Raw genomic sequence first — 16,470 nt, forward strand, 5'->3', positions numbered from 1 at the left:
TTACCCTCCCTGTCCACAATCCTAAGGCAAGAGGCCTAAGAATATTCAATGGAAGGCTCTTAAGTAGGTTTGATTTCCCCCCCCGCCAGCCTGCTCCCTCTGAAAGAGCCATAACTTCACCCTCACCCTTCACAGAATACACTTAAGCTGGGTTCAAAAGTCAAGATTGCACGAGGCAGGAGACTGAGCCAGGAGGATACGACTGCTTCCATACTGTAACTAAATAAGCCATCCCCAGGTCCGAACACTACTCAGCCCTGCTATGAGGTACTGCCTCTGTTTCTCCTCTCCTTCTATTAGCAGCGAGGCAGAGGGCGTGCCGAGCTCTTGTGTCCTATGCGTGGCCTGGCTCTACAGCCTGGAAAGCAAACCGCTGGGCTTTCTCAAGGCAGCAGCATTTGGGTTGGGGCTGGCTAAATCCAAGCCTCTCTTTCCCAACCCCGGGATCTTTTCACTGCTTTCCCCACATCCCCTTTGCCTCCAGCCAGAGCCTCGCCAGAAAGGGATTGCTCCACTCAGGCAGGAGTGTCACAATATAAATAAGTTCATTCTTCCTAAAAAAAAAAAAAAGATTATTAATTATTATTATTATTATTATTATTTAATAACAAAGAGGACCTGGAAGATTAGAGAACTGTCCCCATTCCCAGCCCTGTTTAATTCATTAATGCTTCTCTCCTTTTTTAAAAAACAAAAAACCTGACAATAAATACCCTTTTCCCAACCATCCCAAGCTGCCTGAGTCCCCTGTTTCTCCTGTTCATTTGATGCTGGAGAAGGGAAATAAAATAAAATAAGTACAAGTGATGCTGCTGCTTCCACCCCCACCCCAATTGCCCCAGATGGCAAAGGACTTAGCTTGTGGCTTAAAGGAACCAAATCCTTCTTTGCTATATCATCATCCCCATCCCTAATATTCACCATGGATGCTAGCTGCCCCTCTCCCTGAGAATGGGAGGAGTGTCAAAGGACAAATGAAAACGGGAAAACAAAACAGAAGTTGAAGAAATGACTCCACTCCCCCCTCCACGAGAAGAACTTTGGGAGGGGTGGGGAACTGTTGCCCTTATGGTTAGCATATCTATCCAGGAGAAGAAGGGTCACTTCTCCACCGTCCAACCCTTCTGCATAATAGTAGAATGACTCGCCGTCTGCCACCCTGTAAACATGAGCGTCCCAACAGATGGGTCCCTCCGCCCCCCACTCCTCACGGCACGAGGCTCTTTCTTTCGCGTGGTCCAAGGGTCTGCTGTTCCTTCTTTTATCTTGTGCACTTTCTGAGGTGGAGCTGGGTGTGTGTGTGTGTGTGTGTGCGCGCCTCTTGCCGCTCTAGCGTTTGTTCTCGCCTCGCATGGCGGGGTCCTCTAGTTCATTCAGTTTGTCTGTTTGTTTAAAGATCAAAACCCTGCTGCTCTCTGTACGTTAGGGGGAGGCCTCGGGGGCAGGGGTTGGGTCTGGCTCGCCTGGTGGCCTGGAAGCATCACTGTGGTCTGCAGGAGAGGCCGCCTCCCCCATTTCTCGAACGTCCTTCGCAGGCACGCCCTCTGCGTCGGGAAGCGACTCCTCGGAATCTGTATTCAGGTCCTCCTCGTCATCCTCGTCATCGTCGTCGTCCTCCTCTTCCTCTTCGTCCTCCTCGTTCATTTCCTCCTCTTCGTCGTCCTCGTCGTGGGAAGAGTCATCTTCCTCTTCCACGTGCCCACAGCCGGCAAGAAGCCGCTCGCTCTCCACAGGGGCCGCGCCCGCTCTGACAGGGGAAGGAGTGCTGCCCGCTCCCTCCAACGGCTTCTGGCTGAGGTCCAAGGAGTCGCTGAGTCCCACGCCAGCGGCGTTCTTCAGGAAGAAGAGGGCGCTGTTCGCGTCGGTGCCGAGGTTGAGGGAGCTGTCCAGGTTGACGGAAGAGTTCTGCATCTCGTACTCCAGCGTGGCGTGGGGGAGGCCCTCGGGGCCCGGAGAGATGGCCGGCAGCTCTCCGCGCTCCTGCTTCTCGTGCTTGCGCTTGTGCGAGTCCATCTGCGACATGCCCACCACCGTGTGCTTGCAGCCCGGGTAGGTGCAGTGGAAGTGGGAGCACTTGAGTTTGTACTTGCACTCGGGCACCTCGCAGTCCACGCTGGAGCTGAACTGGCAGAAGCCGGCGGCGCTGATGACGTCCTGCTTGCCGTGGTGCTTGCGGTGGGCCGTCACCTTGGTGCTGTCGGTGCAGCGGAAGCCGCAGCGCAGGCAGTGGAAGTGCGTGCTGTTTCCCGAGAACTGGCAGTCGGGGAAGTTGCAGCTGAGCGAGGACTTGAAGCGCTTGAAGTCGTCCAGCACCAGGTTGTCCACGCGGTCGTGGTGCTGCGCGTGCTTGTACATGTGGGTGCGGCCGCAGAACTTGTAGCCGCAGTTCTCCCGGGTGCAGTGGTAATGGGTGACCTTCAGGGAGAACTGGCAGCCGGCATCCTTGCAGTCCTCGTAGAGGTCATACCGCCGGAAGCCCTCCAGCATCATCCCTTCGTCAAGCATCTTGCGGGAGGATGCGGTTTTGCGCCGCTTGCCGAAGGGGGACATGTCTTCAATGATCCAGAAGCGCTTCTTGGCCCCTGCCGCGGTGGGCATGGTGATGGTGTTCCCTGGGGACACAGAAGTGGAGACCGCTTTAGGACTGGGCTGCACCAGGCCCTGTTTCTCTTTGCTTCTTGGCTACTGTGGGGGTGAATTCACACAAGCAGTGTTTTCCCAACATGTCTTGATCTTTGGGAACAGACTGCTTCAGTCCAGCAGCGCACAAGAGCATTGGCGAGCGCTCCGTGGACATGCTGCAGGAAACGTGTTTGCCCGAGGAGCGCTGCAGTGGGCCCGTCAGGCAAACGCATTCCAGCTCATTTCTAAAGCATGGCCATTGCAAAGTCGATGCATGCTTTGGGGAGCGAGGGAGGCGTGTTTCTCTGAATCCACACGGCCTGTGCTGCTGTAGACCCTCAGCCATTCATCAGGCTCTATCAGGTTTGCTCAGTCCAATAGCGTTTGTTTGGCCTCATCTATCCTCTCCCTTACTGTGGTTTGGCAAGACTTGAATGGAACAGAAATAGAGAAAGGCTTTATGCCTCTGGACATTAGACTTTTCTCTTTCTCTTTTACCTCTGGCTCTTTATCTACAAGGAAGCCTGTATCATCTCTCTGTCCATCGCACCTAAATATTTATACTCTAGTTCCAAAGAAGCAGCAGACCAGGACAGACCATGTTAACAAGCAACAAACTCAGCTATGGTTACTGGCCACCCGGCTGTACGTCCCCATCTCATAGAGCTGAAAAGCCAACTTGCCTGCCTGATGGAAGGTTAACATTTCACTAATTCTGTGAGGTCTTCTCCTCTTGCACTTTGGTACCAAAATGGTAATTCAGGAGAAGTCCGCCCCCCCCCAAAACCAACCCCCCCCCAAACCCTTCCCAAAGATATAATATATGACAAAATGTGGCATTTTGGGGCTACATGGAAAGCTGAAACCCTTTAGCCATTGCTACACAGGCAATGGCTAAAGACCTGTGGGCCACTGGATGGCAGGCACCACTTGCGGAATTCTGTCCCAGTTGGTGTCTGCCAAGCCCCACCATTACAGGCCTCCACATGGGCGCTAAGGAATCACCTATTTCCCTTAGCCTGCATTTCAGTCAGGATTCTACTGGGGCCATTGTCTATATGGTACTGTCTAGTTTTAACTATTAAACTTTGGTTTTATCATTGCTCGTATAGTTTTACATTTTGGTGTGCAGTGCCTTGGGAGGGTTTGCCCTGAAAGGCGGCTTATAAATCTTTTAAATACACAGATACACAGAAGCTCACCTCTGTAGGAAAAGCTCCACAGAGATATTTCTTGGTTGTGGGCCCAAAGCAGCTACTGATGTTACTAAATCTACACAGTGCTTTTGAAAGCTGATTATTATTATTAAATAATTTATTAGTCACTTTTTTTCCTAAGTATCCAAGGTGATCTACATAAAATAATAACACACTGAAACAACTGCAGTGATATGGGTATCTCATGTAGCTCCAGGAACTCCCCCAGGCAAATGTGCACAGATAACTTTATCTGGCACTAATCTCATCCTGTCCGATCTGTGGTGATGGTAAGACCAGCATGGGCCATATATTCTGCTAGGCCAGAATAGCAATTCACAGTGCCTACCTCTTCACAAAGAACGTTTGCATCCGTGAACAGGTTCATGCCCAGCCGGAGCAAAAATGGGTGGTACTAGAAAAGCTTTCCTTTGGGTCTCAGAGGGGATGCATCCTCCTTGATTTTAGGAGGCCATGTCACCGGTCACTACCAAAAAGGGCTGGGAATACATTTTATATGCCCTGGGGCCTGTGTCAGATGTTTAGAAGCTGGCACCAGTCTTACACAGGGCTGAAGAAATGTTTCAGTTGTCTAGGCCCCCTATCAAATTCTAATTTACCTGGGCTGCCATGTCCCTTGGAGGAATGGTGATTTGGGTAACCCGGGTACAAATAGTTTTAATTTCAGAGTTGACTCTCGTGTATCCAGACACCCATTCTTTAGTGAATAATTTCCACTCAGGGGATTCGCCCTCGTGTCCAACTTATCTGCTCGTGCCATCTAACTTAATATTGGTCTTCCAAAAATCCATGATTTTTAAGGCACTCCGATAATTTTAAGTACAGGTCTTCTTGAACATAAACTTCGGACTACAGTGGGAGGGTGGGGACATAGGGACTTGAGGGTAAGGTGTGCATGGTAACTATGAGAGAAAGCGTAGCATGGTTTACCTGCCGCATCCTGAACTAGAGGGACATCGCTTTTGACTGGAGCTGGAGTGGCTAGGACGGGTGAGAGCCCTGTTGCGCTGGCGGGGGGCAAGAGAACGCCCCTGCTGGATCCCAGGGTGGCACTTAGCAGAGAGTATGAGACACAAGATGGAGAGAAGAGATACGGGAGGGAAGGAAGGGGAGACCTGAGCAGGGCTTGTGAGAAAGATGGAGGCAGAGGTGGTGGTTGTGGTGCATTGTGGGTAACGTCATCACCAGCAGCAGCAGCAGGAGGTGCAGCCAGGCAGCCTGGAGAAATGTGGAAAGAAAAGAAAAAATAGCAGGAAAAAAAGGAGACGGAACAAAAAGGAAAACAAGACGAAAACAGAACCGAAATGAGAACCCAAGAGTGTAAGCGATACAATGGAAATGGAGAGCACGTCCACACATACGAGAACGGAACTATAACAGAAGAAGATGGAGAGTGTGATGAACAGCAGCGTGGTGGAGTGAGGGTTACCAGAGACAACAGGGAAGCAAAACGGAGGCAGAGGGTCTCCAGGGACAGGTTGCGACAGGAGGGCTGTCCTGGCGAGGCGCAATGGGTAATGGGACAATTTAAATGGACTGTGAGACTGGCTGCTTCTCTGGTCCGATCAGTTGCTAGGCTCTCTGCTGTTTTGCTTGTGTATGCAAAAGGAATTTACTTGTTGCTAGAATGTTGACCAAGGCTGTCTAGCTCTGTTTTTCTACCTGGCCCCTCAGGCTAGCTGCAAGCAACAGTCATCAATCTCGGTTGTGCCGTGGGGAATTATTACGTTTAAAAAATTATTGTCATAGGCTCACACTGCGGCCACATTGCAAGCTAGTGGTGCTCAATGGAATTGTGGAACTTGCCAGCCAACCTCCTTAACCCACTGTTCCCGATACCTTAAGTCAGGGGTGCCGGATATCAGCCCTGGGGTCCGGATCTGGTCCTCTGGATTTCCCCAGATGGTTATGCCCCCTTCCCCTCGACTACTGACCACTTTATAGCTTAAGCTCTGACCCCTGTTTCTAAGATTTTCCTAGATACAGCGAGCGGCATCTGTCCATTCACAAGACCTGGTCCACAGCGTAACAATCTTCCACAGAGGCGATTTAGAGTAAGCCCGCTGTGTAAAGATCAGTGCGTCTGATCCAAGGGGGGAAATTAAGCGAGCAAGTGCTCTTACCTTTAATACCACACGGCCTATTTGTTTTAGCAAGGGATGAACTGCAAGTCCCAATCTGGATCAGAATAAAAAAAATCCTTTCACACACAGCGAAAGGAGATTTCAAAGGAGTCCCTACAGTCTGAGAGAGAGACGGTTCTCTCTGTGCTAATGGGAGAGGAGACGAAGGATGGCAGGAGAGGGACTGGGTCCAGTCTGCACGAGAAAGCACCCAGGGATGGGATGTGGGCCCCTCTGAAACAAAGTGTAGCTAACCGAGGGCAGCCTTGCAGCACCACTTACCCGCTGAAGTGCTTTCGTTGCCCACGGGCGTGCTGGAGCAACTGCGGTCCATGTTGGAGGACTCGGAGGAGATCCCGCCAGGGCTGCATCCCGTGTAGTCAATGTACTCGTCCGTCTCAGTATCCATCATACTTTGGGGTCCCTGAAAGGAAGCAGGAGTCCCTGACGATGATGGGCTAGGAGCCATGCTGCTGACCTGGCCGAGGTTTTCATTCCTAGGCGTGTGTCCAATAACCTGAGACAAGAAAATTTGTAAGGGGTTGGGGGATGGGCTGTTACTTCTGCACCAAGGCACGGATGTCGGGGGTCGGACTGGTCATCTGTTTTGCATGCGTTATGTTTCCCGAACAGTGCGTTTCGGGGACTGCTGGGCCATGCTAGCTAGGGCATAGAGGCTGTGCTCATACATACCACTGGGCTCTGGACACGAAGGGTGTTAATCTTGGCACAGGGGAATCCTGCTGTGTCCGTAGAGATGATGCCTTCAGAGCCCGGGAGTGTTACTCTTGGCATCGGCACTGGGCCACGTTGCTGAATTTAGCAGCTGGGAGGCCTGGCCGTGGCCTCTGGGCATGTGGATTGAGATGCAGTTGGGAGGAGAGGGGTTCTTTCGATTTTGCTGCTCTGCTAGGTGTGTCCTCTAAGCTCGGCCACAGGCAAAACACAACCACCCCAGTGATTTGCATTTCTGCCCTACAGCCTCCCAAACGTGTGCACATCTATACACGTGTGTCGTGTAACAACAGGAGTGCTTCTGGAGTGGTCGCCACAGGGGAATGCAGTGCTGGAACTGAGTATCAACATGGGCTTTCCAGGAAAGCTCTGCAACCAGCAGCACTCAGGAATGTTGGCTTTCTGCTTGTTCATCTTCTTCTGGGAGAGCCTTCAAATTCCAATGTGACTTTTTCCAAATGTACAAAGCATGAGTAACTGGAGGAAGAGATGTTGCTCTCTCCCCCCGCCCCCATTCTAAGTGCATGACCCTATAGTATGTGGGTCACCGACTGCACTGTGTTGATGAAAACTGACATTGGTTAGGCTGCTCTGTCCTGCTCCTCCCCACTCGCCTTGGGAGACTTGCATAGAAGGCTTTGGGGGAGGTAAGGGACTTAGCTCAGTGGCAGAGTATGTATGCCGAAGGTCTGATCCCCGGCATCTCCAGGTACGGCTGGAAAAACTCCTGCCTAAAGCTCTGCCTAAAGCTCTGGAGAGCCACTCAATACAGGCTCAGTGCCACTGGGCTACAGGGCCAGTGCCAGTGCCACTGGGCTACAGGGCCTGATTCAGTTTAAGGCAGCTTACGAAGTCCCTAAGTAGTGTCCCTTTAAAGCAATGATCTGAAGACAAACATCTTATCACCACCCTCCAGGGCAAAGTCACCTGAGTGGGAACCCGGTCAAAGTTTTTCCCCAGCATTCTCCTCATGTGTTTCCTGGCATGGGACGTCATCTGATGCTTCAGCAGGAAGGAGAACTGGCAGCCCTCGCGGATGCAGTGAAAATGGCTGTTGACTTGGTTGTACTTGCAACCTAGGAGGGAAGAATGCGAAACAGATGCAAACCTCACAAGCTAGCAATGGTTAGGTTAGTCACAGATGCGCTCCAGACATGGGGCTTGGCAGCAGATGCTGTCCTGTTTGATTTCAGTAAGGGTGCAGCCATCGGGAATGAATGCCGGCTCTTCTGCTTCCGCATCCCCAAATATACACATCAAATACTTCCTAGTGTGGGAGAACAAGGCAGAGAGGATTCTATCTTGTTGTAAAGAGGTCAGGCATTGGAACCTCTTTTTTAAACTAGGAGCTTAGCATTTAAAGATGGAACCCTTTCCAACACTGGTAGGAAATCTGGGATAATTTCATTAGTTATCTTGGAGGGAAGACAGGTCTCTTTCACTTTCCTCACCTATAGCACACGGCAAAAGCTTGTCTGGAGAGAGATCGGCACGAAGCAGTTTCTGTCACCTAAAAGGGTTTTAGAGTAGGAGTGCACCAAAGCCACTTACCTGGTCTCGCAGCTTTTCACGGTGGGGGGGAGGCGCTTCGCTGCTCTCCCCCCGAAATTCAGGCCGGGGAGGAGGTGCCTCGCCTCGCCCGGCCGCGAAATAAAAAGTAAAACAAAAACAAAAACACGCCCCCGTGATAGGCTACGTGACGATTAACGTAGCCTATCACGGCTAGATCTGCAAAGTCAGCCCTGATAGGCTACGTAAATCGTCACGTAGCCTATCACGGGTGACTTAAAAAAATTTTTTTAAAAAGCGCGTACGCAAATGGCGGCCCCCATAGGGAGCCGCCATTCGCGTTCCGTATTTGGTCGCTGTAGTCTACGTAAATCTTTACGTAGACTACGGCAAAAATAAGGGCAACGCAAATAGCGTTGCCCTTATTTTCGCCGTAGTCTACGTAATCAGCCCCTGCCCCGACGAAGACCCGACGAACCGCCGCTGGGACCCGCCGCCGGGAGGGACATTCGGGAAAGGCAAGTCCTGTCCCGGGGAGGGTGCGGAGAATTTCTCCCCGAAACTTCTTCGGGGGGCCGAACACGTTGGCGCTCGGCCCCCCGAAGTTTCGGGGAGAAATTCTCCGCCATCCCTATTTTAGAGCCATCGAAGTTGGGCGTGTTTGACAACGGTAGGAAATTGATCTCAAACCAAGAAGAAGGGAGAAGAGCTCTGGGGCTCTAGAGCAGGGGTGAGGAGCATGCAGCGCTCCAGAAGTTATTGGACTACAACCCCCATCGTCCCCGATCATTGGCCAGGCTAGCTGGGGCTGATGGGAATTGATGTCCTCTAGAACGGAGAGGTTCCCACTGTAGAGGATGCTAATACAGGCTCTGAATGGACAGGTGAACCCTATTAGGGTTGGTATATCCCTGCCTCGTACAAGCTGGAAGGCAGTGCAGTGATAACATGGATAAGCAGCAGGGACACTGGCAAATACAGAAGCCCCAACTGAGGCCCATCGGCTTCCCTTTGCAAAGACATAGCGACTGCGGTGCAGGGACAGCGTGCAGCATTTGGGCTGAAGTTCAAAGCCACGGCCTCAGGCTAGCTGCTCCCTTTCATCTGTAAAACTGGAGCAATAGTGTCCTACCTGCAGGGATGTTGTGAGGGTGGCAGAGCTCTGAAAGTGTGAGGAGAGCTCCCCCCCCCCATAGTAATGGACTGGTGCTAGGGGAGGCTTGGACTCCGCCTGAACACTCAGATTTCTTTTCTGCCTACCTGCAATTGCGGGGGCCAGGCCTGTCTCGACAGGTCAGGGACTAAACTCTCCCCTGTTTGCTTCCCCAAATTTATAGCATTGGCTGAGAATGCTGGGAAGAGGGGCAGGCAATAACAGTGCTTCCTTTCCTTTCCTTTCCTTTCCTTTCCTTTCCTTTCCTTTCCTTTCCTTTCCTTTCCTTTCCTTTCCTTTCGAGAGCTGGAATAGGGTGCTAGAAGGTAAGCAAGAGAGCTGTTGAGCAGGAATCCCGCTGTTCCAATTCCACTAGGTGGGCCTGGACTAGGCTTCCCTAACCCGTTACCCCCCCAGATGTGTTAGATCATGCTTGCTGGGGATGATGGGAGCCGAAGTCCAAAACATCTGGGAGGCACCAGGATGGGGAAGACTGGCGCAGGGAAACCACTGGTGCCTCAGCCCCTTCCCTGCAACACAGCCTACCTTGCAGGAGGAGGGTTAGTTCGAAAAATTATGTGAGATCCTTTGAACACCCAAAATGCGCTAATGTAATTAACCAAGTACGGCTGCAACATTCCACTTATTAATTGGCTAGATTGATTTATTGAAAACCTTACTGATATAGACTAAAAGAAGTGCTCTGATTAACTGGACAGCAGATTTTTTTAAAAAACAATACTATTTGTAAATTAAAAATAGTTATCAAAATTGCAGTTGGCAAGCACCATCTTCAGAAGAGGTCTTCCTCTTTCTCTCCCACATAGAGGAGGGAATGCCTCCTCGAAGATGATGTCCTCCTACAACATATTTATTCATTTCTAAGATTTATTAGTTGCCTTATAGCAAATAGCTTTCAGGGCGCCATACAATAAAAGCACAAATAAAATCCCAAATCCATATACATCGAACCAGAAGCAGCATAATAAATCAATTAAAAGGGGCAGAGACTAAAACAAAAGCAGCAGCAGCACCACCACCACAGGATCTAAAAATATCACAAATATTAAACTACTTCAAATGCAACATAGCTGCAGAAATAAACAAAAGCTTTAAAGGCCTATGCTTTTTGCTTCAGAATTATTGATTTATTCATGGCAATTTCTGCAAATTAACTAACTAGAACTTGTACAATGACTTGAGTAAGATTTCTTTAATCTGGTGACAGTCTTAAAAGGTAAAGGTGTCCCCAACCAGTCGTGTCCGACTCTAGGGTGCGGTGCTCATCCCCGTTTCTAAGCCGAAGAGCCAGCGCTGTCCGAAGACGCTTCCGTGGTCATGTGGCCGACATGACTGAACACCGAGGTGCACGGAACGCTCGTACCTTTCCCGCCGAGGCGGTACCTATTTATCTACTTGCAATTTCTTGCTTTCGAACTGCTAAGTTGGCAGAAGCTGGGACTGAAGACGGGAGCTCACTCCGTCACGCAGCACTCGGGTCTCGAACTGCTGACCTGCCGACCTTCCAGTCTGCGGTTCAGTGTCTTAACCACTAAGCCACCGCGGCCCATTGGTGGCTTAGTCTTAAACCTGAGTATAATTTCTATTTTGTATCCCTTTGCTTCGGGGATTTAAAGGATGCTCCAGTCTGTTTCCCGTCTTTTTAACATGATCTGTTTGCCCAGAAGCTCACCCTACTATGGAAACTTGTTCAACCCAGACTCTTTGCATGAATTTGAGAATTGCAATGTCTCCACCTGAGTTCTCCATGCAGCAGTAGCAATTGGAGTAACAGCATCTCAAACGCGCTTTGCATGCAGAAGGTTCAGGTTCGATCCGCAACATCTCCAGGTAGGGCTAGACCCTGGAGACCTGTTGCTGCCAGTCAGTGCAGGCAATCCTGCACTAGATAGATCGGGGGTTTGACTCCGTATAAGGCGGCTTCCTATGTTCCTACATATGGGGAAGTGCTTTGCACATTGGAGGTGCAACATAAGCATAGGGATGTCAGAGAATTTCTCCACGAATCTCAGGGAGGCCGAATGCCAGCGCATTTGGCCCCCCGAAATTGGTGGAGAAACGGTCTGCCCCCCCCGCCCCCCCCGGGACGGGACTTACCTTGTGCGAATGTCCCTGGCGGCGGCGGCGGTTCGGTGGCAGTTCAGCTGCCGCCGCCGCCGCCATTTCCAAATTAAAAAAAAAAAAAACGTGATAGGCTACGTAAAGATTTACGTAGCCTATCATGGCTAGATTTTTAAAAAACACCGTGATAGGCTACATAAATGTTTATGTAGCCTAACACGGCTGAGTGAAAAAAACAAAAAACACCCCGCGCGTACGCAAATGGCGGCGCCCATGGGCGCCGCCATTTGCATTCCTTATTTTGGCATGTGTAGTCTGCGTAAACATTTACGTAGACTACAGCAAAAGTAAGCGTTCTCCTTATTTTCACCGTAGTGAAAATACGCCCATGGGCGCCGCCATTTGCGTACACGCGTTTTTGTTTTTGTTTTTCACTCAGCCGTGATAGGCTACATAAACATTTATGTAGCCTATCACGGCTGACTGCAGGGATGCAAACGGCGGCGGCTATGGCTGCCGCCATTTGCGTCCCAGCAGGACAGGATTCGCAGCGGGAGGGACGGGGCGCCTCCCCCCCCCGGCCAGAATTTCGGGGGGAGGGACGGGGCGCCTCCCCGCCACCACGAATCAACTTTCGGGTTCAGGTAAGTGACTTTCGTACATCCCTACATAAGCAGTTCATGCGCCTGAACAACATGGAGACGCATCCCATCCCTCAATATGCCCACAAATACACACAGCACCTCGCCACAACCAGCCTGTCAATTGAGCAAACTCCGTTCTTAAGGACTGGAAAAGGTTCTACATCTCTGCCAAGTTGGCATTTGTTTAGATAATGTTCTTCCCTCCCCACAACCAGAGGAAAAATCTTCCCCCACCCCTGCCTCCCCACCCAACAGCCACACCCCCTCCATCCTTCCCTATCATGCCACCATTCTGTTCTCCGTTCTGGAGGAAGAACAAACAGTGCTGGCGGGACTGAAACTGTATTGGCAGAAGACAGGTGAAGGCTTGCCCGTTGCTGGGGCAGCTGCGTGTCACATATCCTCGGCTGCTTTGTCTGTCCCCAGCTATCCCCCAGAACACTGTAGGTTGAGCAAACAGCCACCACCGCCAAGTCTCTTGACATTCGTAAACCAAGACCCAGGTAAGGGGCAGCCGTGCAGTGTTGTTTCCTGTTGCCCGGGTTACCACTGGTGGCTTGCTGCCTCTCTGACATAAATTCTTTATGAAGTAAAAGATGAAGAGGTGTTCACTCTCTCTCTCTTTCTCCCCCCGCCCACTCCTCTTTGAATCTTGGGTGTTTTTTGTTTTGTCTTTTGTGTGTGCGTGTGTGTTTTGGCTATTTTTATCCTCTGTCCACAGAATAAGTTGTGTTCAGGGGGGGATAAGGGAGCCGGCAGACAAAGAGGGCCTTGGCGTATTTCTTCTCAGGCCTCTGGCAAATGATGCCCAGGCAACCTGCAGCTAAATGCTTATCAGGGAGGTAAGAAGAGTCGATACGAATGTCGGTTAAAGAAGGAATGACATTTGGGGGCCATCAAAAGCCAGAAGGGATCCAAACTTGACTCAGGGTGGATCTGCTTTTTCTTGGGTTATTTTTGTAGGGGGAAAGTTGCTACCCTCCAAGTTTGGTTCAGGACACTTCCTACCCTAGGAGTAGCTTGAAATCCTCTGATACTTCCAAAAATGATTTGTCCAAAAGGAAGTCTCCAAAGCCATCTTGAACCTCTTATCTGACACTATAGCTGTCAGCCATTGGGGGGGGGGGATATTTTAGGTTAGCCCTCCCCAACGTGGCACCTTCCAGATTTGTTGGACTTACAATTCCCATAATATGCTGGCTGTGGGATTATGGGAGTTGCAGTCTAACACATCTGGAGGGCACCAGGCTGGGGAAGGCCGTTCTCACTGTTGGCTTGTTTGGGCTCTCCTGGGTCTTACTAGTTCTAGATGTACCCTGGGTGAAACCTTGACTGCAGAGCTAGTAACATGCCCCACCATTTTCTAGGGGGACTGGCACAGTTCCCTTTGTCTCTAAGAGGTGGTCCTCATGGTTTCAACATCTCTAAGATCAACCCTCTTCTCAGCTGACCTCTAAAATGTTTGTCTTGATCATGCTGCTGTAGCCACCTCCTGCTCCCTGTAGCCGCCTCCTTCGTCCATAATGTCCATCTAGTCAACTCACGACACCTCTGCTAAACCTTTTTCTTCCATTGCTATTATTACGCCCCTTTTTCCTACAATGCTGGCTCCCTGTCATAATCCATGCCATGTTTAAGCTTCTAGTCCAGGGACAGACAGTTTGAGAAACTGTCCTGGGCACCACCACAAAATGGCTGGCATGGGCGCATGGCTAGTCACAAAGGACAAGTAACCTGCCCGAAAGACTGAGTTCAAGGCAGAGGTGGAGCGTGAGCTCCAACACACTAAACATCTCCTTTGAACCAACCGTTTTCAGTACCAACAGAAACCTATTCCACAGTGATCCCAGCTGCTGTCAAGAAAATGTTTTATAAACAATAAAAGTGGGAGGAGTAGGGTGCCTTGGTGGGTGCTAAGAAAGGTGTGCATGGGTGCCCACGGGCACCGAGTTGCTGACCCCTGTTCTAGGCCATATGCTTGAGCCTCCAGTCCACATGTTTAGGCTCCTGTCAGCATCTCCTCCCTGGTCTTCCTGCTCTCATTCTGTGCCAGCTCATCTGCGATCATGGCTGTTGTCTACTCTTTCCTCTGTGCTGCTGCCAGGAGCTGTATCCTCTTCTGTCAGCCCGCTTCCCGATCCTCACAAGCCATTCGCTCCTCTCCTTACTTCAACATCATTGCACTCTGACCCCATCGCCATGCTCCTCATATGCAGTTCATGATCAGCACCTCCCATTTTGTTTTTCTAGTGCATTTTGCTGACTGAGATGGAGCAATAAATGGCTCTCTCTCTCTCTCTCTCTCAAGGTGCATAGTGCCCAAGGCAATCCAAGTTATTTTGGCATCTGAGGCAGAAAATCTAACAACCACCTCCCCATCCCTTGACAGAAAAAGGCCTCAAACAAACAGCAACAATACATTCAGCACCGCCACCCCCAATTTGCTGGTGTGACGTTGGATTCAAGCCTATTTCTTCTATATGAGCTCCAAAAGTTGCCATCAAAAGGTATCTTTAAGAGTGCTACTGTAGCAATCTGTTCACGGTTCTCTAAAATAGGCTTACGGTATAGTCCTAGTCATGTCTACTCAGAAGTAAGTCCCACTGAGTTCAATGGCACTTATTCCTTAGGTATGTGTGTATAGGAATGCCGCCTAAGATGATGTCGTATCTATTAAGGCAGAATTTTCTACTTGACATACTGAAGGAAATGAAAGCAATACTAACACATTTGACAGAGAGATCCAGAGAAGTTTCAATATGAAACTTATGAAGAACCTTTCTTCCATTTTTAGGTGCCTGGGGTGCCATTTTTGAGTGGAAAGATGGGCCATTAAATAAATAAATACATCCAGCTGCCAGACAGGGGTGTGTGTGTGTGTGCCTCCCTTTGCCTAATCGTAGGGCTGGCCCAGTCTGGCTGTTTGGAAAGGCTTTGCCCCACGTCCACACTGAAGGTGAAGGTGTCCCCAACCAGTCGTGTCCAACTCTAGGGTGCGGTGCTCATCCCCGTTTCTAAGCCGAAGAGCCAGCGCTGTCCGAAGACGCTTCCATGGTCATGCGGACGGCATGACTGAACACCAAGGTGCACGGAACGCTGTTACCTTTCCCGCCGAGGCAGCACCTATTTATCTACTTGCAATTTCTTGCTTTCGAACTGCTAGGTTGGCAGAAGCTGGGCCTGAAGACGGGAGCTTGCTCCATCACGCAGCACTCGGGTCTCGAACTGCTGACCTGCCGACCTTCCAGTCTGCAGCTCAGCATCTTAACCACTAAGCCACACTACCACTGTGTTAAGTCAGAGACACATGAAGCCAGGTGCCCAGTCATGACTGGTGCCCAAATAACCTGGTCTTGATGCCAGAAGAGGACAGGATGCTGGTTTCTATACAGGTCCTGTCATTTTCACAAAAATTAAAAATGTCTGCACCCCTATGAAATGACACCTACGGTCCAGGAACTGATGCTGCTTGCCCTCCAGACTGTAGTTCAGTAGCTGAGCCAATGGTGCTGAGCGCTATCCCCGTGGGCTGCTCTTGCTCTGGCTCATGGTCTGGGGAGGGGGCCGTCCGATCCCTGCGCTGCATGTGGATTCACTTTGTTTCATCGTAAGGGCTGGAGGCCATGGATAAGAGGGGAGGGGCGTTCACGATCTCGTAATTGCTTCGACACTGCCCTAATAAGTCTGGCAAATGGAGCTGCCAGCCACCACCTGTGCAGTCTGCTGTCCGCTTTGATGTGCCGCTGCTTGACTTGATGGCTGGCACCAGACAGGCAACGTTGCACTTGCCCTCCAGCGCCAAAGCTGCTACCGATGCCAGAAGAGAGGTGGGTCATCTAGATTCTCAAGGATGAGAGCAGTTCCCCCCCGCCCCCCAGCCATGAAATTTTTACCCTTTGGCTTTTGCTATGCAGGCCTGGCAACGGATATCAAAAGACCTGCGCCCTTGAGCAAGTGGGTAGAGAAGAACGACTGGGAGATTTCAGGGTTTTTTTATCTCACGCTCAGATCTCTAGTGCGATCGGAGCAGGTGATTGCTCCCCACGGGCTATCCACGTCCTGGACCCAGAGAGAAAGTCCACTCTGCCTTGTCCTAAGAGTGTAATGGCCAGGACCAGGCTAATGTCTCTTATGAACGATGTTGGGGGTGGGCGGGGGGAATGCCTTCCCCAGGGAAGGACCCGCTGATCAAAGAACGCTATTCAAGCAGATGAAAGGAACTATTAAAAACCTGTTTGTCTGCCTAGCCCTGCAGAAAGCAGGTGATTTGGGCAGAAACTAGAGGAGGCCTGGAAGAACAAGGAAGCTAGGTTCAGGCTCTGCCAAAAGGCCAGGGAGTAGTGGTACGAGTACTGGGAGACCCAGGTTCAAATTGCCACTTGGCC

The 16,470-nt window shown here is 50.7% G+C and overlaps 1 protein-coding gene across 1 annotated transcript in view; it reads right to left on the minus strand.

Moving 5' to 3' along the window:
- Nucleotides 1–1,163: 1,163 nt before the first annotated feature.
- Nucleotides 1,164–16,470, minus strand: part of CASZ1 (castor zinc finger 1) — a 139,070-nt gene continuing 123,763 nt past the window's right edge. The window contains exons 16-19 of the mRNA XM_084822253.1: nucleotides 7,625–7,773; nucleotides 6,245–6,479; nucleotides 4,770–5,057; nucleotides 1,164–2,612 (exon numbers count right to left, since the gene is read on the minus strand). Of these exons, the coding sequence (XP_084678379.1) occupies nucleotides 1,423–2,612; nucleotides 4,770–5,057; nucleotides 6,245–6,479; nucleotides 7,625–7,773 (1,862 nt within the window). The 3' untranslated portion in view covers nucleotides 1,164–1,422. The remainder of the gene's footprint in view (nucleotides 2,613–4,769; nucleotides 5,058–6,244; nucleotides 6,480–7,624; nucleotides 7,774–16,470) is intronic.

The sequence above is a fragment of the Heloderma suspectum genome, chromosome 15 (assembly GCF_057233095.1).
Source record: "Heloderma suspectum isolate Gila_16-S chromosome 15, 16-S_ref, whole genome shotgun sequence".
Taxonomy (NCBI): Eukaryota; Metazoa; Chordata; class Lepidosauria; order Squamata; family Helodermatidae; genus Heloderma; species Heloderma suspectum.